Here is a 27,099-nt window from a genome sequence, read left to right as displayed (position 1 = left end):
CATGTAAAAAAAGGGGCAAGACTCCAATCACATGGACACCATTTTGACTTTTTGGACCCTTCCTGTTGATGTCCCAATCCAAGTCCAAAATATTGTAACATTTGCCTCACGTGACTGATTTATATAGATGCTTTTAGACATAGATTTCATCTAAATGTGACACTTGCACATTTCCCAATCTGAACTGATATAAATTTGCTCAGTACTCTTGTGCTTTTATCTGCTGAATAACATGCAACTATTCAGCAAGCAGTCTTCTTCCCTTAGCCTACAGTTGGAGCATCAGCAGGGGAAATGTCAGTTATAACAGCCAGGTTCACATGTTATGCTAGCTTTAAATTAGCTTGGCTTTGGCTTATTGTGATGTTCAACCAGGCCACTGTGATTTCTAAATTATGATTTATGGCTTCATGTGTTAGGCAAATCCATCCAATTTAACAAACCAAAGCTAAATAAACTGTAGCTAAACAAACCACAGCTTAGTGAAAGAAACTTGAAAAAACAGTGTATAATCAAAATAGGAAATTCTGAGGAAGTAAAAACATACAATGGAGAGAAGCAACAACTCATAAAAGGCCTTTCAAAATGCAGAGGGTGGGAAAGTATTCACAAATACAACTACAATCATTATTTTATTTGCCAAAAATATGAATTCCCATGCTCTCGTAGATGGAATTATAGGGAGGGAGGGCTTGCTTATTTGAGTGGTCTTTGTATTTTCTTAATGCTTATTTAATAGTCCACAAATGCAGGAAAGTTTGAGAAACACTTATATAGATCATATCCATTTCCTCAGAGGCATCATCCTGAGTTAGTGGGTATATATACATATATCCTCTGGTTAGATGGGATGTGATAGTGACAGCAGCTATTTACAAAACAACAGTTGGGAATGATATATTGACTAAGTTTGTATAATACTCTAAGTCAACATATGACAGAGTGTGTTGTGTGAACTCAGCCATTGCAGTTTGTAAAGCAGAGTTTATGATTTAATTGCATGAATCAGCTGGTTGTGGTTTATTCAATAAACCATGCTTAAACAAACCATGGTTTTATGTGTCAGCAGAGACATTGTCAGTATGAAGGATAAAACTTGCAAGAACCCCCCCCCCAAAAAAAAAAATCTAAAAAGAGAGTATTAAAATGCCTGTAAGGTAAGGATACCATATTTGGGCAGCAAAAAATGAAGAGAGATACTTTTAACTCCTGTCAACTAGTAGTCCGGAATTTTGCAAATATGGTAGCCCTATCCAAGGACTTGCCAATTACCTTCCCCTTTCGAGGTAAAGCAGTTTTGTATTGAATTAGGTAAGCTGTTAAGCCAGGACACGGAAAACCCAGATCCATATTCACTTACAGTCATGGAGATTCACTAAGTGATTCTCTTTTAGTCCGCACAAGGCTGTTGTCCTCCTGGTCATAAAACTGGAAGAAATGCCTCATTAAGCCCCAGGAGGAAAGGTGGGAGATTAATCCAATGAATAATTAGCATATAATAAGCATTGCCTTTGATCACACTCAAGCCCTTTTGGAAAGACGATTTTTAAGTCACAGAAACCCAATAAACTGAGATAAAGAACCACCTCCTTCCCAGACTGTTTACAAATCCCCTCCGTTCCTGTAACTCCGGAGCATTTGATTCGACCGCACGCTCGGAGAGGAAGGCGGGGCTTCATGAGTTCCGTAGTCACGTGGGGCGAGGCCGATGTCCTTCTGCTCCAATAGGGAAGGTCGCGCTCCCTTCTCACGTGGAAGGGGCTCCTACGGCCAAGGGCGCTGAAACCAGCTGAGCAGAAAGAAGAGCGGGCGACTGAGAGGGAGTGTTGCTGGCGCTGATGCCCCTGCCCGTAAAAAAGGGCGAGCGGGAGTTGTAGCCTTGGAAGGGAACGTGCGGCCCAGCCTGGGAGGCTCTCGGCACGGCGCGGGGGGAAGCTTCGAGCCGAGCCCGCACGGCGACGGGCGCCAGACGTCATGTCCATGGAGGACCCCTTCTTTGTGGTGAAAGGGTGGGTGGACAGCCAGCGAGGAGGAGGAGGAGGAGGAGGAGGAGGAGGTGGCGGCGGCGGCGCGGCGCAGCGGGGGGGAGGAGGAGGAGGAGGAGGCGGCCTTCGCCAGGGTGTGGGTGGTATTCCCGGCCTAATCCTCCGTGAGATGGTCAGCCTGCCTCTGCCCTGCGTTTTAGTCGGAAAAGGGTCCTCTCCTTTGAAATGGTGCAAGTTTTAGTTTGTACCGCTTTGGACGTGAACCCGTAGTCTTTATTTCTGAGGGTTTCTCTGTCCCCCTCCCTGCTCTTTCTTGAATGGGGCAATCTTCCTGCTGTGCTTCCTGGGTTTTTGTCTTCCAAGTTACGTGTACGTGTGGTTGTTTAAAGGGGTAGGGGAAATGTTGTAAAAACGGCGCTTGCGGTTGTAAGGAGGTGTCGCTTCCTTTTAAGTGAGGATCAGCTCCACAGTAGAGGCAAATCTTGGTCTGTCTTAGCCAAGTCTCCATGCTATCTGGCAACTGCAACTCCTTGATAAAATCTCAGGCACAGACTTGTCTGAAGCATTGGTAGATAAAATCCTAATGGGATGCGGGGTGGGGCTAGGCTGGTTCTGCTTCCCTTGATCTGTATTATAGTCTGTGTTATGAAGCATGGAGGTTTGTACAGGTACAGTTGACCACCTTAATGAAAGATTTAAACAGTGAAAAGGAATAGTAGAAACGGGGAAAATCTAAATAGGTGACTTCTCTCAGTTAAACTGGGTAATAGCTGATCCACGACATATCAAATTAGTTTATATAGTTGTTTGATGCAGCATTTGTTTTCCTTAAAGAAGTTGGATGTATGAATGAAAGTTTTAGTGAATATCTGCTAGGGGTAACAGTAAAAAGATACTGCTACATCTAGAGACAGTGTATCTTTCAGTACTCCACACTAAGGAGTAGGGTGGTGCCAGGGCTTCGTATGCCCTCTTAATCCCTATTTTGTACCTCTCGGCCTTCTCCTAGTATGGTTGCCAAAAATCAAAGAATTATTTCCTAACATTTTGATGTGTAATGCATACAAAATGTAATGTAATTCCCACATTGATTTAAGAGAATTAAAAACAACCACTGCACCCTCTCCCAACTTTTCCTTAACCCCCAGGAAAAAAATCTTGCTCCTGTCTCTTTGTACCATCATTCCACTGTGATCCTTGATCTTATCCTAAAATACTGTGTGGCTTCATGCCAGCAAAATAATACTACGCTATTGTCTTTAGGTCTGGTTTATGAGATTTCCATTTGCACAGCAAGATACTTTTATACCCTGACAATTTTCAATGGCATATACTTGAATATACAACTTTAAAACATATATACTTAAATACACATTTAAATATTTTCCCCTGAATTTAATGAAGCCTCAAATGCCATATAGCTGAAGCATGCGTACAAGTTATTGTAAGAAAGAAATATAGGTATGTTTAGAATACATTAGATACTAGACAACCCTGTGACCTGTTGGGTCATCCTTTGAAAGAAAGATAGTACAGTCTGATGTGACCAGAATGAACATTTAATTTTCAGCTGACCAAATTTTTTTTTACCCCAATGGTGTACAATGATTATCTAAGAAGAGTATATATCATACATAGAAAAATAATTGTAGTGGCAAAGGAATGTCAGTAAGTCAATATTTACTTATCTAAACAGATAAACAGAGTGACCACAGACAGGTAAAAAAGCAGTGGGAGTAGGAGCGACTTCCAACTTCCTGACAGCTTCCCCATTGACTTTGCTTGTGGGAAGTTGTCAGGGAGTGTTAGAAATCACGATCACATGACCCCAGGGACCCTGCAATGGCCACAACTTTGTGAATAAAACTGGTGTGAGCATCATGGAAATTTCAGTTCCACAAGAGTAATGGGTCCTGAATTTTTTACACACTCTTTAAGTTACTGGATTTTAAGTATCTTGATTCAAAATTTGTTGTGGTATACTGCACTGTTTGGGCTAACAGATAAACACAATGAGAGTTTTAGTAGTATGCAGGTACATTAAATAGAATACAGTATGTGCACACATATGGATAGGCAGGAAGATTGCACATCATTCAGTTTTAATCAACCTTTCTAATATTTCTTTTTTCTACTTATATAAAGCAGCTTTTCTTGACCTGATCCTCTCCAGATGTGTTGGACAGCAACCCTCACCATCCTCAGTCAACATAGATGTGTTGGCTGAGAATAATAGAATTGTAGTCTAACACTCCTGAAAGACATTAGATTGGGGGAAGCTAATTAAAAGCTTAAGTGTGGGAATATATTAAGAAAAATAACAGTAAAATAACATTTGGTAACATGGGAATCATGTGTCTTCTAAGCACTGCAGTCTGTCCTCTCATGGAATAAAGAAAGAAGCTTTTCTTTTGAGGGCAGAGGATGTGCTTCACGTATAGGCTGCCATAAAGCACCTTCTCTGAAATTTACCTAGTGGCATATTATAAATTGACAGTTAACATGTTTTTAATGTCTCTTAAAATGTAATTTAGCAAATGAAACTTTCTCTATCCAACTTTTGAAATTATACATTGATTTTCAATAGAATATTTTTTCCAGTTGGAACTTTCTACACTGCAGTAAAATATAGTAGTTACTAACTTGTTGCATGTTCAGCTGTCTTTGCACAAGTTATATTTGATTGTGAAATACTATTATTGTCCCATACTGAATACACTATCATTTTGTTACTAAAAGGTACTGTATTTTGTTCCCTCATTTCACATGCTGAATTCATTATGTGCATAAGAGTCACTTACTGTGTAAATGGCATTCTATTAATATTTTGCTAATTTTGAATGAATCCTTGTGGGATTAAAGGCTGTAATGTTGTAAACTGTTTGGAGAAGCTCTTTTTCTTTCTCATTTGTTACCAAGGTCTCTCTAGTCAAAGACATAAAGGGGAAGGAGGGTAGAAAAATCTTTACTTTGCTAGTCTGGGAAAAAAAGACATCCTTTCACTGTCACTTTCTTTTTCCTACAACCAAATTGAGATGAATGAGAGTGTTTAACAGGGCCAAGTAACAAGGCATGAGCCCCCTCTCGTGTGTTCTCCTACTCAGAATTCCTTCTATAGGATTGAATTGCTGTGAGCAAATCCTTTCTTGGCATCCCTCTGCATTGTGTCATCACCTGTATGTTCACAACATTAACTTTTATCAAACATTTTGCTTTCTAACAAAGGACTCCCGTGAGTCCCTTCCAGCACACCTCTAGAGACAGAAAATGTATGATAAGTAGTATTTAAGATTTTCAGTAAAATGTTATACAAAGGTGTTCAATAAAATCTTATACAATAAAATGAGTACAGTGAATTTTCACCAAGTAAAATTTTGCTTCTTTAGATAATCCATCACTTAGATGAATGAAGTTGCAACATTAGTTCCAGAACAGGGCTGCATATTTTTTTAAAGTTTTATCAGTTGCAAAATATCTCAAAAATTTAAGGACAGAATCAACTGAACATTTTTCAGCAAATGAACACTTATTCATAGAAATCATTAAATGCTTAGGAAACTAGAAGAACACAGTTGCGTAGAAAAGAAAGGAGATGAATGGGAAATTCATCTTGTAGACGAATGGGCATAGCTAGAAGCTTCCTCTGAAGCCCCTGCTTTCCCTTACTCTGCCCTTTCTGGAGAGGTGAGGCAATGGAATCTTTGTCCTTTTAAACCCAGATTTGATGCTTCAGCTGCTGTGTTATGGAAAGTTAACAGTGTAGAATCTGATGTAACTGCATAAAGCACTGAGTAGCATGTAAGTTTTCTGACACAAATTTGTCTAAAATCAGCCCTTAGGATATTGAATTGCCAACATGTCAAACCAGTCTTCATTATAGTCATAGACCAGCATAATCACCAACATGTTATTTGCAATTTAAAAATATTCAGTGTGCTCTTTCCTGGACTGCCATAGTCTAGTCCAGTGTTTCTCAACCTTGGCCACTTGATGATGGGTGGACTTCAACTCCCAGAATTCCCTAGCCAGCATGCTGGCTGGGGAATTCTGGGAGTTGAAGTCCACTCATCGTCAAGTGGCCAAGGTTGAGAAACACTGGTCTAGTCTATCTGATATCAATGCATTCCTCCCCCTGACCCATCCCTTTTTTGCAACAGATCTTTTAGTTACTACTGATCTGGTTTTCAAACAGGACTTTTGAAGCCACTTTAGAAACTTCAGTAGTATTGGAGATAAAATAGGAGAAAAAGAGTTCAAACTGCCCAGAAGCTTTGTTAAGAAACAACAAACAGCCCAAGAGCCAATTTGTATGTATGTGAGCCACAGCAGTAAATATCTCTTCAGAAAAAGGGTTGTGGTTTTATATTTGTAGAGTTTAAAAACAGAAGAAGGATAAAATGTTCAGACCATTCCCCCCCCCCCAAAAAAATTGGGGGGATAATTCGTATCCATTCAGCACTATATTTTGTCTGGTTGAGAGATGGTTAGAAGAGTAAAATATTTGTCCTATTTCTTAGGTAGCTTGAAGTATAGGCCAGTTGGTACAATCTAATCTCCCCCTTCATACATAGCAGTAGGAAAAAATTATACAAATTGAACCTAGAAATGCACCATTATATAGATGAATGACTGCAACTCCCCATACATATTATTTTATGTGCATGACAAATGGATATATGCATACATTTCACTTTCAGGCTGAGGGATCAGTTTTTTTATTGATACACCGGTCTTTAAAGTGGAGCTTTAGTGTAGATGTATAATTCTGTATTACGATACTTACAGTTTATATGATGATACCTTCCATGTGGATACTCATGAAATCTGTCCTCCCTCTTTCACTTCCAGGGAAGTTCAGAAGGCAGTGAATACTGCTCAGGGGCTGTTCCAGAGATGGACAGAACTCCTACAAGATCCGTCAACAGCTACAAGAGAAGAAATTGACTGGACCACTAATGAGCTAAGGAACAACTTAAGGAGTATTGAGTGGGATCTTGAAGATTTAGATGAAACAATTAATATCCTTCATGTTCTTGGGGTCAATAGATAAATAAGCTCACAAAGTATCTAGGCAAGCAATCAAATGGTTTTGCCATAAAGTTATCCAATATAATAAAAGTTCTCCCAACTTACTTTGGAGCAATTGTTGAACCCAGAAATGCATAACTACTATCCTTTATAAATTTATAGGGTATACATTTATAACCTTTAAATGTATAGATTTGTAGTGTATAAATGTATACACTTATGCCTATAAATATATCCATTTATAATACATTTATTTGTATATATAATATATATATATAATTAATTGTATATTATATATATATAATTTATATGTAATTATATATATATTAATTATAATTAATTATAATTATAATAATTATAAAATATATAAATACATTTATAGGATATAACATTATTATCTACACATTTGCTTTCCTTTTACACCTTAGCAGAGGAAGATACTTTTAATAACTCTAAGAAGCACATAGCCAGCAAAAGACATGAGAATTGAATTCTGAAGCATTATTAGTAATGGTTTTAGCCCATGATCTCGCAAAACAGGAAACAAGAAAGCAAGTCACAAGAGCACAGTCGCTCTAAAAATGCTGATAGAATGAGTTTTTCCTTGTGTAGAAGCAATTATCAATTTTTAAAGGTTTCATAAAAATATATAAGTAAACATTGCATTTGAAATGTAATTCCCTTAACTGATTATTCTCAACGCATTGTTGAAGCAAATCCTCGGAAATTCAACCTTGATGCAACAGAACTGGGTGTGAGAAAAGCCTTCATCACAAGCACCCGGCAGGTGGTCAGGGTAAGGCATTTGAGTTCCTTGAGGAGGCAACGCTATGATAGAGTGCAAAAGAAATTCTACCTGCTTGTTAGAGCATAACAGTCTCTAATTCACCATGAGATTATGAGGAAGAATGAAGATATCTCTCAGAACTGCTGTACTTGAACAAAAACAGAATTGTGGTTGTGCAATGCAATATTTTCAAGAGCAAGTCATAAAAAATAGCTTACAATATTTATCTGTTTTAATAAAACATGAATTTGGCCGTGGAGATGGGGAAAGGATAGGATTTAGCACCGAGAGGCTTTTCTGTTGAAACTCATTGAACTAGCAAAAATAGAAAAACATACTCAAAAGATACATTTCAAATAAAGTGTTTCTGCTTTTTTCATATGCTGAAGAGGATTTTTGACATTTTCTACAATGGCAACCCATCACTTCCCTCAATATTATAGGGCAGAACACATGAAAGTACCAGAAGCAATGTGCTGGTATTTGTACCAGACAAGGATATTTTGGAGCGCATTCAGGTCTCTAGACTGTGGCATTAGTTCTCAAAATGCCTGCCTTAAGTTTTTTTAAAAAGCAGCATTTGGCTAATAAAGAAGGGAGCATGTAGTTAACTGTGAAATCATTGGAAAACATTGCCTATGTTTTTACTTTCACAATACAAACAGCTAATAAGGCTGCAGTCAACGTATCCTGGAACATACCCATTGAATACAAAGCCTTATTGTATAATAAATTAATTGTGAATAATAGCTTTGGTTTCATCATTGCTGTCCTTTGAGGAATGATCTGCCTGTAATGGCATCATATCAATCAGGCTTGTTAGGTTACAGCCCAGGGATTTCTTTTGCATCTTTAAAATTATAATTGAATTAGAGTAACATTTAGCAGTGGCAGATTCCCTTCCCACCTGCTAAACAATGCACCTGATATTCCTTACTCTAGCAGGTTGGGAGGTAGATTAATACTTATTTCTGGCTAATTAGTGTTATAAATGATAGTGTTATCACTGCCAGCACTAATCAAGCCCAAAAGAATCTGGGAACTCCTCTAAGAAGATTTGCGAAAGATCGAAAGCACATGTGATGATTCTACTTATTACCTTGCTTGAATAGGGTAGCACACAACAGTTTAGAAAAAACTGCTCTAGCAATTAGATTATGTTCAGGAAACATTGAATTTTAGATTAAAATAAGTTAATTCAATTGTAAGGCATTTTTGAGATTAGAACATTATCGATCTTTCAAATACACAATAACAAATATTGATGTTGACTAATAAAAGTTCATTTTTTATTACAGCTATTGTGTCTAAATAGTTGTGTGGATATGTTGAACCTACATTTTTGCTAGTCTTTGTAATATGTAATGGAATCTTTGCATTACTTTGAGTATTGATCAGTGACATGGCTCCTTTCTCTTGGTCTCATACATATATTTTATGTCTGGGTTCCCATATTTGTGTTGTTTTGCTCATTTGTTAGTCACTTCTAACTCTTTATGACCTGATGAACATTGTTGCTCCAAGACTGTCTTATCAGTGATTTTGGAGCACATTCAGGTCTCCAGACTGTGGCATTAGTTTGTTTCTCTTCTTTGAGTTCTTGTAAGCAAAAGCTATCAGTGATAGTATCTGGCCAGCTTGCCTTCTGTCAGCTTTTTTTTTTACTGGCTATGATTTTTCCAAGCATCAAGGTCTTCAGTTGTCAGCCCTTCGAGATAGGCCATGTAAGGATACAGATACCACAAGAAATATTAGAACTTTACTTTATTGATATAGGCTATAATAACAGAATCTTGAAAGCCTGAGGGTGTTTCCCCCTCCCTCCCTCTTATATCAAAGAGAGTCAAGGATGGGCAATCTTTAGTTCCTTTCCCATACTCTCTTGCTTTCCTGGCTAAGCATGTGTTTTACTAACAGTCACTGCATATTTTCTCCAAAGTCATCTCTACTACTCTACAACAATAACTTCTTACAATATATGCAAAATATTTAAAATTTAGGTTTATTATTAGTGCTTCCAATGAGCAGTCTGGTTTTATTTCATTTAGTATTGAATAATTTGTTCTTTTTGCAATCCAGTATACTGTCAACAATTTTCTTTAGTGCCACAATTCAGTGATATCCATTTTTCTTCATTTAATCTTTCCAATGGTCTAGCTTTCACGCCTATATCTTACAACTGGGAAAACAAGATACCTTTATAATCAGTGTTATGTCTCACACCTTAATATTTAGATCTGTCATAGACTTTTTTCCAAGTAGCAAACATTTCTCTAGTTTGTGACTACAGTCACCATCCTAGTAAATATTTGAGCTTAGGAAGATAAAATCTGCTATTAATTCTCCACCTATTTGCATTGAATTACATTATTTCTTGACATAATGCTGGTGTGTGTGTGTGTGTGTGTGTGTGTGTGTGTGTGTGTGTTAGGAAGCTACCTTTTGCACTGTTCTTTCACCTTCAACAAGAGATTCCATAATTCCCTTGCTTCTGGTAATCAAAATATACCATCAGCGTACCTGAGGTTCCTGATGATTCTACCAACAATTTTATTTCCAATTTCTATTTCTTTCAATCCAGAATTGTTCATGTAATATTCCGCATGTAAGTTAAATAAATAAGGGGACAGTATATAGCCTTGGTGCACTCCCTTCCCAATATGCTTCATATTGCGTTCTAACTACTGCTTTCTGGTTACCATAGAATTCCTCAGTAGACAGGTGTGGTGGTCCAGTACAGCCCTTTTTTAAAGAGCTATTCAACATAGTCAAAAGCCTTTGTATGATCAATATCAGTAAAAAAAAATGGACAACTTTTTGGAACTCTCTTTTCATTTACTCTTTATATGATCTTGGATGCCCTTGCCCCTTATAAATTTAGCTTCTACATGTGGCAGTTTTCGTTCACTGTACTGTTGAAATCTGGATTGCAAAATCTTAAGCATTGTTGTACTAGTATATGGAATAACTGAAATTATTTGGTAGTTTGAACATTCCATAGTACTATATTTTTGGTACTAGAATATACATATATATTTTCCAGTTTTTTTGGCCACTACTGTATCTTCCTAATTGCTTACTAACTGCATATAATATTTTATCTGTATCATGTTGTAAGATGTTGAACATTCTGCCTGTATTTCATTAACTCCTACAGCTTTATTGTTAGAAATTCTTTCCAGGGTTCATTTAACTTCACTGTCCAGAATGTCTGGCTCTAGTTCCATGATCAAACCTTTTGTGATGGACTGGAATGGAGGAAGGGGGGTGAAAACGGTGCTCTCGTCTCCAGAGCAATGCTCTGGAGATAAGCGGAGAAAGCTGGCGCATCCCTAAACATTCCAGAAGATAGTGAATAGCTGTGCCTGGGAACTAGTGGTCAGTCTGAAATTTCTGTAAACAGGCGCTGGCTAATAAACCTTGCTGATTGAACCTACATGATCTCCAGGAGTTCTTTGGACATGTCAGGCCTAGCCCAAAGAACTCCTGGAGACCATGTAGGTTCAATCAGCAAGGTTTATTAGCCCGCGCCTGTTTACAGAAATCTTCTCAGACTGAGTCTTCCCTTCCTCCATTCCAGTCCATCACACCTTTAGACATATCAGTTTTTCAGATGCTTTTTGTAGAGTTTTCTATATATTTTTGTCACCTCTTCTCTGTATAGTCTTTTTCCAGTAGATTGTTGTCTTGTTATCATGTACATTTTTCCATAAACATGTCCCTTGCTTTCTGTAATTTTCTTAAATAAATTTCTTGTCCTCTCCATTCAGTTTTTATCCTCAACTTCTTAGCATTGCTTTTTCTTCTTGCTGTTCTCTGGAATTCAGAGTTTAATTGGGCAAACTTTCTTCTGTCTCTGTTGCCCCTTTGTTTTGTGCCTTTTTAAACTATTCTCAACATGGCAACAGAAGCCATTTTGTCTTTTGCTTTTGCATTTTAGGATTTTGTTGCTGTTGTTTCATCTATAATGATGTCACAAAAATTCTTCAGAGTTCTTAGAATTGTGTATCAATTCTAATCTATTAAGTCTATATTTTCATAATTATAATGGAATATTGCTGAGATTGTATCTGGTTCGGTTTGGTTTAGTTTAGTTTAAATTGTAATTTGGCAAGAAGGAGTTCCTGATTTGAACATTCCGTATTAGCACCAGGTCTTGTTTTATACGTTATGAATAGAACTGCTCCATCTTTGCTTGCAGAGTATATAGTCAATTTAATTTTGTCCATCCAGTGACATCTCTGTGTAATTTTGGAAGAAGTATTAGCTATGAATACTGTATTTTCTATTAGTCTGTGTCCTGCTTTGTTTTGTACACTGAGGCCAAATTCTCCCATTATTGCATATGTTATTTCATTTCCAACTTCAGCATTTCAGTCTCCTATAACTATTATGATATCTCTTTTTGGTGGTGTTTCAACAAGATGTTGCAAGTCATCATAGAACTGTTCAACTTCCATTTCCTTTGCATCTGTGACTGGAACATAAACTTGGAATTATAATATCGATTAGCTTGCCTTGGATTCAAATTGAGATTATTCTGTCATTTGGGGGGTTGTGTTTGGATACTATGTTTCATATCCTTTTGCTGATAATGATGGCTAATTGGCTACTCCCTCTGTTCTACAATTTTCTTGTCCACCAGGGATCTGACGCTCTGATGTGCAGTCCATTTCACGTTGCCAATTCTTACACTGTCAGTGTTCAATCCTGACTTTGCTCTGACAATATCAAGTTTACTTTGATTATAAACTTGGCAATATTCCATGAACCAGTGATATACATACCTTTGCAGCATCAAATTTTTCTTTTTCCTCTGGCTGCATCAGCAGCTGGACATCCTTTGGGCTTTAATCCCGCCACATCATAAACATTAGTGCTACTTGTACAGTACATGGCCTCTGCTGTTCCTCAGCACTGTTGAATAACTTCCTAGCTGGAGAGCTCATCTTCCAATATTTTGTTGACATTGTCCTGGTTGTGAATGTCCATTTGGTTTTCTTGGCAAAATACTGGAGTTGCATTACCATTTCCTTTTCCAGGGGATTATATTTAGTCTGACCCCTGAAATAAATATGCAGATGAATATCTGCTTATGGGCCCTGAATTAATTCTTACAAGGCGTTTTGTTACTGAAACGTTCCCAAAGAAAACAAAGCAAGAAAAAGACAATGGGGTTGGGTTACATTTGTCACATGAAGTATTTTATGGTAAATGAACTACCATATCAGTCAATTATGCTAACTTATATTTTTTTTAAAAAAACAATAGGATATGAAGGATCAGATGTCAAATACTTCTGTCCAAGCACTGGCTGAAAAGAAAAACAGGCAGGTCAGTACTGATATTGGATTACCTTGCTTCTTGGATGCAGAATTTATTAGTTGTGACCGAAGTGTTTGTAGTAGATGTCTAGTTGTTGCATTAGCTGCTCATCTAAAAAGGGAAGTTCCCTTAGTTCAGAGGGCCAATGGGACTTGGTTCATGCTTTCCCCCAGGATTAATAGAAGGGGGAAATTCTTGTTATGCTCATATTAGTAATTCATCAGGAAGTGGATGCTGGAGCTGCTGAAGACAGAAACCATGAATTTCCAAATCTAGACATAGCTTTGGTGGAAGATGGGCTAGTGTGGGGTAAAAGCACCTTTGTCTTGCTGTGAAGAAGAGAAGCTGGTAAGTTCCCTGAACCTCTCTTGCACTTACTGAGAACTCAGGACGGTGGCTGATTGGATTTCAAATGAACAGAGAACTCCTATTTGTGTGCCTTTTAAGGTTGTATAAACAGAACCTTATTCTTAAGCAAGTATTGCCTGTATGTGTTAAATTGTGCGGGTACAAGCTCTTCTGAAAAACATAACCAAATCTTTCAGGTTCACATTGTTCTGGGTCTGTCATAGCTCTGAAACAGCAAAGTTAAGATCCAAATGTAAATTAAAATAAGCAGGGCTTTCTTCTTAGTCATTTGCCACCACTATACTTCAGGATCTCTTTAACTACTTAGTTTCAAACTAGTACACCTTTTTCTGTTGCCACTGTTCCTTTTATATAAGAAGAGGGAGATTGTTCCTTAATAATCTGCTTGAAAACTGACAGTGAAAGAGGTAAAGCTACAGCATTCAAAAGAGAAAATTATTGAGTCTTATAATTGAATGTGGTGAGATCAGTCTGAGCCTTGAGATTTGTGTGTTGTATTTGTCGATCTGTTTTACAGTTCTTCCATGCCACCATAATCTAGTACACAGCCTGGAGGTTTCCAAATTTAAAAAAAATACGATTAAAAGTAGTTAACAAAACAGTTTAAAATAACAGAGTGGGTTTGTTTGTTTACCTACAATGCTTATAGTCTATCGCCCTTGGTAGGGACTGAAAGAGATACAACAGTCATACGAAAAAAGAAGAAAAAACCCCACACAATTGATAATGATTAAAAACTTCAGTAAACAATCAAACAGCACTCCCCACTGATGCCTGATGGTGACAGTCATAAGCCAAAAGCTCTGTTAAGCAATACTGTCTTAGTGTCCTTTGTAAAAGAAAGCAAGGTGGGTGCCAACTAAATCTCTTCAGGGAAATGTTATTCCAAAGGGAAGGGGCTGCACAGAGAAACATTGCCTCTGTGCCCCCCCACCACTTCTCAGATGGGGAGAACCTTAAAAATCCCTTCTTAGGATGTGTGGATGGTTCTCCTTGAAGGAGAGACTCCTGTAGATACCTGGGAGGCAAGTCACCTTGGGCTTTATGTTATTAAAAGCAGCGCTTTGAATTGTACCCAGAAGCCATTCAAAAGCCAGTGCAGCTGTAGTAGGTGTTATTCTCACCTGTCAGTAGGTGGGCCACCACATTTTGCATCAATTGCAGCTTATGAAGAATGTTCAAAAGCATCCCCATTAAAGCATGTTGCAGTAGTCGAGCTTAAAGGGGGTGACAGCATAAGTTACTGTCACCAAGACCTCCCATTCAAAATTGGGCTACAAGTCAAAGCTGGGCAAAGGCTGTCCTAGCTTAGTCACTACCTGCAAATCTAGCAGTAGCTGTGAATCCAGGAGAACCCTCAAGTATCAGATCCACTGCTTTGGGGGAGTGCCAGCCCATCTAGAATCAAAACCAGAGATGACAGACAGCCAAGCTTTTTTTGGACAAACAACACCTAAGTCTTGCAAGGGTTCAGTTTCAACAACATGCATTAACTGGCCATGTGTTTCCTATTCTTATGCAGGTGCTTCTGGGAGAAAGTAGAACTCACAGCTGGAGTTCTGGGGCTGATAAATACAGCCGCTTGGATCGAGAATTGCAGTCTGCAAATTCGCACTTCATTGAAGAGCAGCAAGCACAGCAGCAGGTAGTCTGTGTCTGTCTGTCTGTACAAAGACTCAGCTAGCCACTTATAGAATGCGGTTTGTAGATGAGGCTTTCACCCAGAAATCTCACGGTCTGTAAGATAATAGGTGAGATTCACAAGCAAGCCCAGTATATATTCATATTTGTATTTCAGGTTGGGAGAGTCAGGAGGTGACAGTGAGCATCGTAGCAGGCACTCTGTTGCCTCCAAGGTGATAAGAGCATTTCTCTCTCAAAGTGTGTCTGGGTGTGGTCAGTTGTATATTCATCCCACATACACAACCTGACACAGTATCCAAATGAAAAAAAAGGGAAATCCAGGGAGACACACAGGTTTGATACCAATGGCAAGCATGAATGAATGTGCATGCACATCAGGGTAAAAGATGTCAGTGAACTGGGCTTTGGGACAAGGAAGCCCCTACCCTGAAACTTTGTATGTCATTCTCCAGTTCATCAATAACTCATAGCCAATTAAAATAAAATATTATTGAGAGTCTAGGCAAATCATGCACGAAGGAAAGTTTGAAGGAATTTAGTTTTCCTCTGAGATCTGGGTAAGCATGTAAGGTAGGCTATATCCTTTAGAAAAAAAGAATTTCTGAAGGGGGACTTAAGGATAATTTTTGTTTTCCTTCTTCAGTGATTTTTAATGGCAAGATGAACTTTTTTCTTCAAGGCAGTCTCTGGATGCTCAAGATATTAGCATTTTGCAGTCAGAAGCCAATTATCTTTTCAGTGCATAATTTGAACTATATAAATTTTTCCTCTCTTCCTTTCCCCTCATCCAACTCTCTGTTCTGGGTTCCAGTTAATCATTGATCAGCAGGATGAACAGTTGGAGCTGGTCTCTGGCAGTATTGGAGTACTAAAGAATATGTCCCAGCGCATTGGAGGGGAGTTGGATGAACAAGCTGTGTGAGTATTAAGCAAATTGAATCCCTGTACGCATAATATGAATTTCTTATGAACAGCCTTCTTGGCAGTTAAATCCCACTCGTGTATTCACTTCTTCATGTGCAATCTTCCTGAGGATGTATGAATAGCCATTGTTAGAAACAAAGTATTTGAGTAGATGTGCGATGGTATCTTCGGTGCAATTTATAAATGCTGTTCTTATTTTCTTACCCAGCACCAAAAATAATTGGCCTAGCTTAGCTTAGCTTGGTTTGGTTTGGCTTGGTTCGGCTCGGCGATGGTGGGGTGAGATGGTGTGGAATGGAATGGAATGGAAGTTGAGCTAAAATAATTGCCTTAAAAAATGGTTAACTTCCTTACCTAGAGCAGAATACTACAAATTGTTTGGTATTCACTGAGAATGCCAAGTATTTAGTCTCATTTACTTTGTTGTGTTTGTGAAGTGGAATCAGCAGCATGAGTCTACCTCATCTGTAGATACTGAACAGTAAAAGCAAAGTCATTTTGGCTTGACTTTCTTCCTTAAAACAAGTTTTGGATTGAACAAATGGAACTCAGAGAAACTGTATTCATTTGAAAGCTCTTGGATGTGGTAGACACTGATAGAAAAATAGTAATGCAGACAGTTAACGAGGGGAATTTACTAATAGAATCTTCTATTTAGAATGATAAATTATTTTATTTCTGGTGATATTGTTTCTCACGAATAAGCTCAAGCAAATAGTATATTTGCTTCTTAAAGGGTTTCAATAGTCCATTATTGTAATCCTCCCAATGCTGTCCAATAAACTTCATGCTTAAAATCAAGATTGTTGCTTTTCTATTTCATCTCAAAGATTAGTGTTCAAAAGCAAACATGCATATTGCTCCTCAGTTTGTATCTTTGTGATGCCAGTTGCTTTCCAGATTAGATATTATGCATATAATATATAGGGCCGAGCATCAGCAACTGGACACTGACTGAGCTGTGGAGCGGCTTCAGCAGCTCAGACAGCAGACCCAGAGGTGGCTTGGGCGACGACCGCAGTGGCCTGGGCGATCCCCATGCTGTCTAGAGAGGATGGAGGTGTGTGGAGTCCCTCCAGTGTATGTGAGCTAGCCATTCCCCCCCCCCAGTGTGAGAGATGGGGAGGGGAGTCCAAGGGTGGATGTGTAGAGCGTGTGTGAGTGTGTGAGACTTGGGGAGGGAGTAGGGGTGGGTTGAGTGCCCCCTGCTGACTAGTGGGAGAAGCCGGTAAGGGGAGCACAGTGGGTGAAGGGGGAGGGTTAGGGTTCCAGTGGTTCTGAGAACTGGAGCTGTAGTGCCAGGGAACTCGCCACCACCCCCTGCCTGATTGGGTGTGGCTGTTGATGTATGGGTGGATGGAGGGACACCTAGCCATTGGAAACCAGAGGGCTGGGATTGGGGGCAAATAGAAGCTCAAAGGAGGTTAGGGTGGGTTATACCATTCAGGTGCTGATGGGGAGAGGATGTTATGATGGGAGTCAGAGGGTGGGCTGCTCTCAGGGAAGATGCCCCTGGTGTTTATTACCAGTGGCGTGTTCCGGCTGTCTGGACTCAGCCCAGGCCCTGGGCAGCAGACCTACAGAGGCCCTGGCTTTTGGCCGCTGCTTCTTAATGCCAGGTCAGTTAACAACAAGGCCCCTCTTATATGTGATTTGATCACTGAGGAGCGGGCTGACCTGGCGTGTATCACCGAGACCTGGCTGGGCCCTGAAGAGGGGGGTGCCCCTTTCAGAAATGTGCCCAGCCGGGTTTTTGGTTTGGCACCAGCCGAGACCCCAGGGCAGGGGAGGAGGGGTAGCAGCTGTCATCCAAGAATCTCTGTTGGCTTTCAGGGGTGCTGCTCCACAAGTGACCAGTTGTGAGATCCTGTTCCTGAAGTTTGGGATTGTTGTTGCTGTACCAGCCTCCCTGCTGTGTAGCAGCTTCCCTGCCTGAGCTGCCGGAGGCCATTGCGGGGCTGCAGTAGAGTTCCCCAGACTTATGGTCTTGGGGGGGCTTTGATCTGCCATCTCTAGGGTGTGCCTCAGAGGTGTCTCGGGAGTTCATGGCCACCATGGCGGCCATGGGCCTGTCCCAGATTATTCACAACCCAACTTGGGACAGTGGTCTCACACTGGACTTGGTTTTCTTGTCAGAGCAGTGGCAATGTGATCTGAAGGAGGAATTATATCTGTCCCCCTTGTCATGGTCAGATCATGTCTGGTGGCTTTGGTATTCTCTATGCTACCCCCCTCTGCAGGGAGGCAGGACCCATTCAATCAGTCCGCCCCCAGCGACTGATGGAGCCAGTGGGGTTCCAAAGGGAGCTGGCGGTTATACCCGAGAGTGTGCTGCATAGTCAGTGGAGGCCTTGGCCGCTAACTGGAATAGAAAAATGGCCAAGGCCTTGGACAAGATCGCGCCCATGCGACCTCTCTTGACCCATCAAGTCCGACACTCCCCATGGTTTACAGAGGAGCTGAGGGTCTTGAAAAGGGTTAAGAGATGGCTAGAGCACCACTGGAGGAAAACAAGGACCGAACCCAACTGAACACACGCTAGAGCCACTATTACGGCCTACCTTGTAGCAGTAAGGGTGGCGAAATGTCAATATTTCTCTGCTCTTATTGCATCCACAGAATGCCATCCAGCGGCCCTGTTTAAGATCACCTGGCCCCTTTTGGGAAATGGTGGCCAAATTTTCTGGGCATCTGGAGGATAAAATCACTCAGATCCAGTTGCAGTTGGATGCCAAGCATGAGACATGGTCTGTAGAGATCCCCAGGGTACGGTCATACCCTGTTATCTGGGAATGGTTTGATCCTGTTGAACCCAAGGAAGTGGAAGGGTCCTCTGGATGGTCAGTGCCACCACTTGTCAACTAGATCCATGTCCCTCCTGGCTGGTCAAGGCTGCTTGGGAGATGACATGTGGGTGGGTCCAGGTGATGGTGAATTCATCCTTGAGAGAGAGAGTGTTTCCAGCTGCCTTTAAAGAGGCACTGGTGCATCCCCTCCTCAAACCATCACTGGATCCCACCATACTGGACAATTTTCGTCCAGTCTCCCACCTCCCCTTTTTAGGGAAGATGGTGGAGAAGGTGGTGCCATTGCAGCTCCAGAGGATCCTGGAGGAAACAGATTATCTGGACCACTTCCAGTCAGTTTTCAGGCCCAGATATGGGACAGAAACAGCATTGGTTGCACTCATGGATGATCTCTGGTGGAAGCAGGATGGGGGTACTGCATCCATCCTTGCTGTCCTTGACCTCTCAGCGGCTTTCGATACCATTGACCGTGGTATCCTTTTGGGCTGACTTAGGGAGTTGAGAGTGGGCGGCACATTTTTGCACTGGTTCTCTCCCTTCCTCCAAGGTCAATCCCAATCAGTGTTGATTGGGAGCAAGAGGTCCAGCCTGCGGCCCCTCCTCTGTTGGGTGCTGCAGGGTTTAGTACTCTCTCCAGTCCTTTTTAACATCTACATGAAACCACTGGGTGAGATCATCTGCCACCATGGGATGAGGTATCATCAATATGTAGATGATACCCAGTTATACATCTCCATCCTGGGTGACGTGAGTGATGCTGTGACCACTCTTTTGCGGTGCCTGGAGGCTGTGGGGGTCTATATGGGGTTGAACCCTGGCAAGACAGAGTGGCTATGGATTGGAAGCCCCTCTGTATCCAAGGATTTACCATCTTTTGGTTTTGGGTGGGATTGCACTGCCCCAGACAGACCTGATGAGTAATCTGGGGATCCTCCTGGACTCACAACTCCTGCTTGAGGAGCAGGTGGCACTTGTGGCCAGGAGGGCCTTTGCCCAACCAGGTGGTGCGCCAGTTATGCTCTTTCCTGGATCAGAGGCTCTCCATTCACATCCTGGTCATCTCTCAGACTATTGGAATGTGGTCTACATGCGGCTACCCTTGAAGAGTATCCAGAAGCTACAGCTGGTTCAAAATGCAGCCTCGCAGACAGTCTTAGGTACCCTTTACTGCAGGAGCTACATTAGGTCCCGGTTTGCTTCCAGGTCCAATTCAAGGTGTTATTACCTTTAAAGCCCTTCATGGCATGAGTTCAGGTTACCTGAGGGACCGTCTCACCCCCATCACATCAACGCATCCCACCCAGTCAGGCAGAGAGGGCATGTTGTGGGCCCCATCAGCGAGAGAATGTCAGCTGGTGGGGCCCAGGAGGAGAGCCTTCTCTGCTGTTGCCCCCACCCTTTGGAACATTATCCCCACAGAGGTGTGGCAGGCTGCTACCCTCCCTGCTTTCCAGAAAGGATTAAAGACCTGGCTCTGCCAGCTTGCATGGGGTGACAAGAATCTCACCCAATCCTGAGGGTGGCTGGTGCCTTGATGACGCCCCCCAAGCTACTACCAATTAAAAATCTATTCTTGGATTATGTTTATTTTCTATTTATTCAGGATCATTTTATACTGTATTTTTAATTGATTTTAGCTGCTTTGTAAACCACCCAGAATCATTTGTTAACTAGATGGGCAGTGACAAATTTGATATACAAATTAAATAAAGTATAAAGAATTTTTTAAAAATAAAAGTAGTTATGGAATGGGAAGATGCCAGTATGAACTAAGAAATTATTTTTCCATTTGAAAATATCCCTACCCTTGCTCTTCTAATCACCAGAAAGACAAGATATTTTTGAATGTACCTGCCGATTACCCCAGTAGATGGAAGAACAGTAATGAGCAGACGAATGGCCGAATGGGAAAGGGTTATGTATCCCCACCACTACTAATACTGTTGGGAAACAGTTCCATATTTCTTATGTAACTTCTTGGGCCTTTTTATTTTTTGTTTTTATAATATTTTTAATAAAGTTTTACATGGATAAAAGCTAATATAGAACTAAAAAGATATACAAACAAAAAAGAGAGAGAGAGAAAGAGAGAAAAGAGAAAGACATATAAAAGGTGACTCCCCCCCCTTACTCCAAACAAGTATAAACATTTGCATTAACTTGACACCTTCTCTAGTATTACAGAAAAAAACCTCTTCTTCCCATTTGTAGTCCCTTAATAATAGCCAAATTATACAAAAAAATAATCAATTAATCTTACACAGCAAAAGCATTAAGAGTACCAGTAATAATAACCTATATATTTTAACCTTAAACAAATAAATCCATTAATAACTTTCTCTAATAAGTAAAACATAAAAAATTATCCCCCAGGCATAATAGTAACATATATATCTTAAACTAAATCAAATAGGTCCCTTTTACAGTCAAACCTGTAACTTTCCCTAACAAATAGGACATAGAAAGTTTATCCCCAAATGAAAAAATCTTTAAATCCTCGTCGTACAGTCCTGATCATAAGAAAAGTTTCCAACAGTAACAATCCAGAATCACAACTTTTACAATTTAACTAAGTCCACTTTGAATTCCTTTTTCTTCTTTTTAAAAGGCTTGATCTTCAGTCGCGTCTTTAAATAAAGTTCCACATGATAATCTCTTATCATTTTCTCCCTGTGTTTTCATACTTTCTAGTTGGGCCTTTTTGTAATAATTGATTTGGAAGGCTGAGGCGTAAGAAAGTTCCTATAAGTGAAAGATGGTATGAGCTTTGTGTGAGAGAGACAAAATGAATGAATGAAGAAGGGAAAAATGTGGGGAAGGTGGTGACTTAAAGAGAGAAAGGAGAAGTGATAGCTACAATCAAGTTTTGTGAGGAAGTTGGCTCCAAGACTGTTTCAAATTATATCTACTTTTCTATTAGGTATCAACTTTTTGTAATAAACTTTTGCCCACCTTTTCTTACATGAAATTTCAAAGCGTAGGCCATTTGCGTCACTAGGGACCTCAAGCATCTTATATCATCATTCAGTTCATGTTTATGCTCCTGTATCAGTAATGAACACAGGAACAGTATTGGGCGATACTATAAAATGCTAGTGAGGAAATGGCTTTTGTCCATAGCATAATCAGTGCACTGTTCCTGTGGTTGCAGCATGTTGGATGACTTCTCTCATGAGCTGGACAGCACTCAGTCACGACTAGATAATGTTATGAAGAAACTTGCAAAAGTGTCTCATATGACTAGTGGTAAGTAGCCTGACATCTAACAAAAAAGTGTAACCAAATATCAATTTTTTTCCTCATGAATAGCAAGATAGTCTTCAGCGGCTGCAACCTCCACATTCTTTGTGGGTATCAATCCCAAACTACTTTTCTCAGACCTGCTAAGCTTATGCTGTTTGGGAAAATAAAAGTACAACCTTAAAGTCAGAAGATAGAAAATCAAAATAGAAAAATAGAGATTTAGATTGGCACCTGACACTTTCACAAAGCATGGAAGACCCGAATATGCTTCAGAGCACAGGGGTCAAAAGTTTAGGTGGCCCAAGCCTTGTCCTGCTAATCGCTTTCGATTTATTCTTGGTATCCATTATAAGTTTTTATGTTTTGTTGATCATCTTTTTTATTGCTTTTAATGTGTTGGCAGCTACCCAGTTGCATCTGTGAGATGGGTGGCCATACAAATTGAGGTAATAAACAAACAACAAATAATAGAAATACTGGCCAAAAAGTAATATGCTGCCATTTTAGTTCATGCAAAATTATTTGTGTCCAGAAAAAGATGCAACACGCTCTTATCCTCAATCTAAAGATTTTCAGGCATGATGAACAGTTGATAGCCAGGAACGAGTCTGGAATGAAAGGATTTGTGGTGAATATGCATAAAGATGCTCCCTGTGATCAAAAAATGTCTCCTATCACACAACTATGGATCTCACTCTTGGTGGTTTAATTGTTCATTTCTGCTGCTCTAAAGTGGAGGCATGCCAGGATACACATGCCTAAAAATAGTGAGTGGGACCAGGATAGAATTTACTGTCTGCTGTCCAGTTGCACATTTAATATTTTCCCTTTTTTTAACACTGCCATTAGAATTTATTTAACAATTTACAGGGATCTCTGGAGACCACATCCAAGGCTGTTGGGCTAAATGTGACCTAGGTTATGTGTGCTTCAGAACTTCTCATACCTTTCTAACATTAAGCCAATTCTCTTTAGAAAATTTTTGATAGCTGCTTGTTGTTCAAATTGTGTGCTCAAACAATAGCTTACGTACTCTTAGATCAGCCCTAGAAACAAGATACTTTTCTAATTGCATCAATAAGCATAATATGAACCTAATAATCTTTACATTTTCATTTCTGCAAAGTTTCAAGATTCTCTAACAGTTTTTCTGTTCAGGGATACTGTAAGCAACATCCTGGGAAGTATAGAACTAACTTCTCTTTCTCTTTATTTTCTTACTGACAGATCGAAGACAGTGGTGTGCAATTATCATCCTCCTTGTTATCCTTCTGGTGGTGCTTATTCTATTTTTTGTGCTGTGATAGTTTGGGGCTCAGATTCTTTTCCCAACTCCTTTTGTGCAGACATTTCAGGACACTGTTGCTGTCCACCAGAGAGAATTCTCATTGTGGAAAATACCTTATGAGAGTTTGATACTGTGCTCTGCCCTGGATGGATATCAGTGACATAACTCTCTGTCCTTATGGTTCTTCTTCTCATGATCCTCATCATATTGCTCAAGGAAGAAATGGACCATTCACATATACCCAAATTCCACTAACACTGGAAGTGGTTCCCCTGGATTGAGACATTGGACTCTTTTCCAATGCTCTACTGTGGGACAGGTGGTTTAGGATGGAAGAAACTGTGTGTGATCTCATTTCCATCCTGTTGCAGGTATGAGCCACCAGATGCCTTTTGTCTGCTTATCATAACAGGTCTCTTGGCAATGTTAAACCAGCATACACATATGTATGCACTCACACACAAGCAGATCTTGCAGAAACTATTCCATTGCCTACAAGATTCCTTTCACAGGCCTTTTGCACAGCCATGCCTGCCAAATAATCATGGATCTTTACAGGAGAAAAAAGGCCAGTTAGAGCAGCCACTGAATTCACACTGTGAATATTTGTTTTCTCCAGAATAGGATTGTGCACTTGAAAATGTCAAAGGTACATAGTTCAGTGCCCATTGTTGTAATGCTAAATAATGTTAAATAGAACAATAGAAAGTTACACACGGAGAATGGGAGGAAAACGGCAGGCCTGTATGTGCTGAAACAAAACTAAAATCAGTCTCAGTACCCTTGAAACCAGGGGAAATGGCAAATAGAGTTGTAACAAGTCTGGGCATTGGACTGGAATTCAGTTTTGCTTCAGAGAGGCAGACTGGCCCTAGCAGGCTAGTACAAGACATAAGCAAAATCTGTACAAGTCTGTGTTGTCGTACATCAGACAGCTGTAGTGACTCCACTTTTCAGAGCTGTAATCTCATTTTTTACTGCAGTGTAGAAGAGAAACTCAGTAGGCGTACTGTAGTTGCTAAAATCATGCGCTTTTTTGGGGGGGGGGAGTGAAATATTTGTGGCTTTGAATATCAGTTCTGAAAAAAGAAGCTTCAATTTGGGTCCTGCTAATTTAAGAAACACTTCTGTCTGGGTAGCTGTCAAGATTTAACCTTTAAGTGCAGGAGTGGGAGAAATGGTTTCTGCTCAATTGAGGGCCTCTTCCTTCTGTCTTGTGTATATATCATGGGGAGAATATATACTCCCCTGGATGCACAAGCACACAAGGAAACAAAGTTGCACAGCTCCTTTCGTGTTTTCAAAACTTAAATGTACGTAGCAAAATGCTCTCCAAAAGAATATGGAAGCATTCCAGTCCTTTGATGATAGAATAATTTTGCCATTATTTTGCCATTTTGATAATTGGGTGGAATTATCGTAGACTAATAAACAGATAGGATCATGGTTGCTCCTGGATCCTATCTCTGGACACTTCCCTACTAAGGCCTATTAACAGGCAGAGGAAACTCCATTTCCCTCGGTTCTGTCATAAGGTGGTTTATTTGAACTTACAAGATCATCACTTCCTTTCAAAAATGAATCTGGTATGAACTTTTGGAAAGTTCTGTCTAGACATCATGGTGACAAAAAAGGAATATTTTGGAAGGTAATGTGTGTTCCTTCACTAATTTCCAAGTGTGGTCAACCAGCCCTGTGCTCTTTGTAGTTCCCTCTTGCTTATTTTGCTAGGAGTGGAGATCCTGGATTCCTGCCAAAGTCCTTTTAGGCATTAATATGTCTCAATTGGACTCCATTTCCTTTAAGAAACCCACATGCTAAAAGTTGTCAATGCCCAGTACAATGATTGGTGTGAAAAGCTCCGTTTCATTTGCATCCAGTGAAATCTACACCAATGAGATTCATATATTCTATCCCCATTATTACTTCTGTAAGATCTTAATTATCTGAAGATTTTTATCTGAGCATGTGGAACCTGTGGGTTCTTTTTTTCTGCTCTGATGTTTATGTCAGGCTAATTAGAGGCATTTAGTTTGTATGAAGTTTTACTGATTACATTTCTAACATTATTTCAGTACAGCAATCCTCAGGTTAAGAACATCCAACTTAAGGACAACTCGTACTTACAAACGGGCTGCCTGTTACTAAAAATCGTGGATGGCATTCTCCTTCCTCAAGCTGACGAACCACTGAAGCTGCGCATTTTTAATATACAGCCTGTTTTCAGCAGTTCATGAAACATTGTGCTGCTTCAGCAGTTCATCAACTTGAGGAAGGAGAATACTGTCAGCCATTTTTAGTAATAGGCATCCCATTCATAAGTACAAGTTCTGACTTACGTAAAAATTTGAGTTAAAGGCAAGTTGCCTATGCTGCAATTGCTAAACTGACTTTGGGTGGAGATATGTGGGTTGAAAACATGCTTCTTCCAGCATTGAGTAGGAGAGGCTTCCAATCTCCCTATGTATTCCCAATATGAAAGTGCTGATTTCTTCATAACGTGGTTGTTGGTCTGCTTGAACAGCTAGAGGCATTGTAGGTCCAGTTTTCCATCTCTTTTTTATACCTGCTGGTTTAGAAGCATGTAAAAGAGCCCAACAACTGTGTTTTCTTTTTAGATACAGATATCTCTCCCCCATTCCTCAGGCCACCCTTTGATCCTAGAATAAGGATTCCAGATTCTTTTCAGGTTTAATTAGTTTCCATATTCTGATGAAATAATCAGAAGTTGATTGAGACAAATCTCAGTAGAGTCATAGCTGCTGCCTCACCTTCTTTGCTCCCAGAAAAGTGATCAATAAGAACAACAGAGTAGTACTCCTGAGCAAAGAGTTTAGATAGGTAGGGGCTAGCCAAAGGAGTCAGTGTTTCCTCTGAAATAGGTAAAAAGAATAAGATATCTTGAAAGCCAAGTGAAACACTTTGGTGCAAATTTCTCTATAAAAAAAGAAATGGAAAGAGTATGATTCCATGATACTGGTCAATGCTATGTGTGCTTCAGAAGCTTTTGCAATGTGTAGGAAGAGTGTACTGTAGCTGGACACAAAAATCCGGACAATCATGTGGTGGCAACAAATAGAAAACTCAGTCTTCATTGCCAGCTAGTGGTCATATGGATTCTTGCAGGACCGGAATAGCACAGCTATTGTCAGGCTTCCCTAGCAGGTTTCCCTGAAGATAGGAAGTCTGTAATTTTATTTATTTGCCATAATTTCCCCTTCACTTGCATAATTTTAATTCCTCACTCCAACTGCATATGTCTTGCAGTAAATCTGTCTGGAAAACAATGCTTTCAGACATGATCTCTTGAATGTTCTCTGGGCATTGGGTTTAAAATCCAAGAGTACTTTCTTAACTATTACTTAAAGATGTATGTTACAGACTCACCTTTAGACAGTAGTAAGAATTGAACCTAATTCAAAACTCTTTTAACATTCTGCAGCATGTATCATCAGAATATTTTAATGTTTTTTTTTTTAAAAATAACTTTTTTGTAATGCTTAAGCTCTTAATATTTTCAAGGGAGTGCTGACACTCCACCTTTCTGCAGTGCTGTGCTTGTGTGAATTATGTGGCTTTTGCCTTGAAATCATGGTTGTACTTAATCTCTCTTCTGACCCACCCCCTTACACTTCTCTAAAGAGGGAAAGTATTGAGCTAACAAAAGTCTCTGTAGCTCTGAATGTCCTCCTTTGAATG

At 39.9% G+C, this 27,099-nt stretch overlaps 1 protein-coding gene across 2 annotated transcripts; it reads left to right on the top strand.

Moving 5' to 3' along the window:
• Positions 1–1,753: 1,753 nt before the first annotated feature.
• STX6 (syntaxin 6) lies at positions 1,754–26,876 on the top strand. Of its 2 annotated transcripts, none has more exons than XM_088153211.1 (8): positions 1,754–2,009; positions 6,834–7,003; positions 7,715–7,809; positions 13,072–13,134; positions 15,017–15,142; positions 15,950–16,056; positions 22,021–22,115; positions 23,340–26,876. In XM_088153211.1, exons 1-8 carry the CDS (start codon positions 1,975–1,977, stop codon positions 23,414–23,416), a joined length of 768 nt encoding a protein of 255 aa, XP_088009337.1. In that variant the 5' UTR covers positions 1,754–1,974; the 3' UTR covers positions 23,417–26,876. The 2 variants fall into 2 exon arrangements, with proteins under 2 accessions (XP_088009337.1, XP_088009338.1); XM_088153212.1 differs by having other exon boundaries at positions 1,758–2,009; positions 15,017–15,139.
• The last annotated feature ends 223 nt before the right edge of the window (positions 26,877–27,099 follow it).

The sequence above is a fragment of the Python bivittatus genome, unplaced genomic scaffold, assembly GCF_059951505.1.
Source record: "Python bivittatus isolate LINGU-HERP-01145 unplaced genomic scaffold, Pbiv_v1 ctg000700_np1212, whole genome shotgun sequence".
Taxonomy (NCBI): Eukaryota; Metazoa; Chordata; class Lepidosauria; order Squamata; family Pythonidae; genus Python; species Python bivittatus.
This window is presented reverse-complemented; position numbering and strand designations above follow the sequence as displayed.

Excerpts from the sequence above, each read along its gene's own strand:
- STX6 (XM_088153211.1), top strand. The coding sequence starts at position 1,975 with ATGTCCATGGAGGACCCCTTCTTTGTGGTGAAAGG. Across the intron at positions 2,010-6,833 it reads CCCTTCTTTGTGGTGAAAGG|GGAAGTTCAGAAGGCAGTGA; the intron begins GTGGGTGGACAG and ends TTTCACTTCCAG. Across the intron at positions 15,143-15,949 it reads AGCAAGCACAGCAGCAGGTA|TTAATCATTGATCAGCAGGA; the intron begins GTCTGTGTCTGT and ends TCTGGGTTCCAG.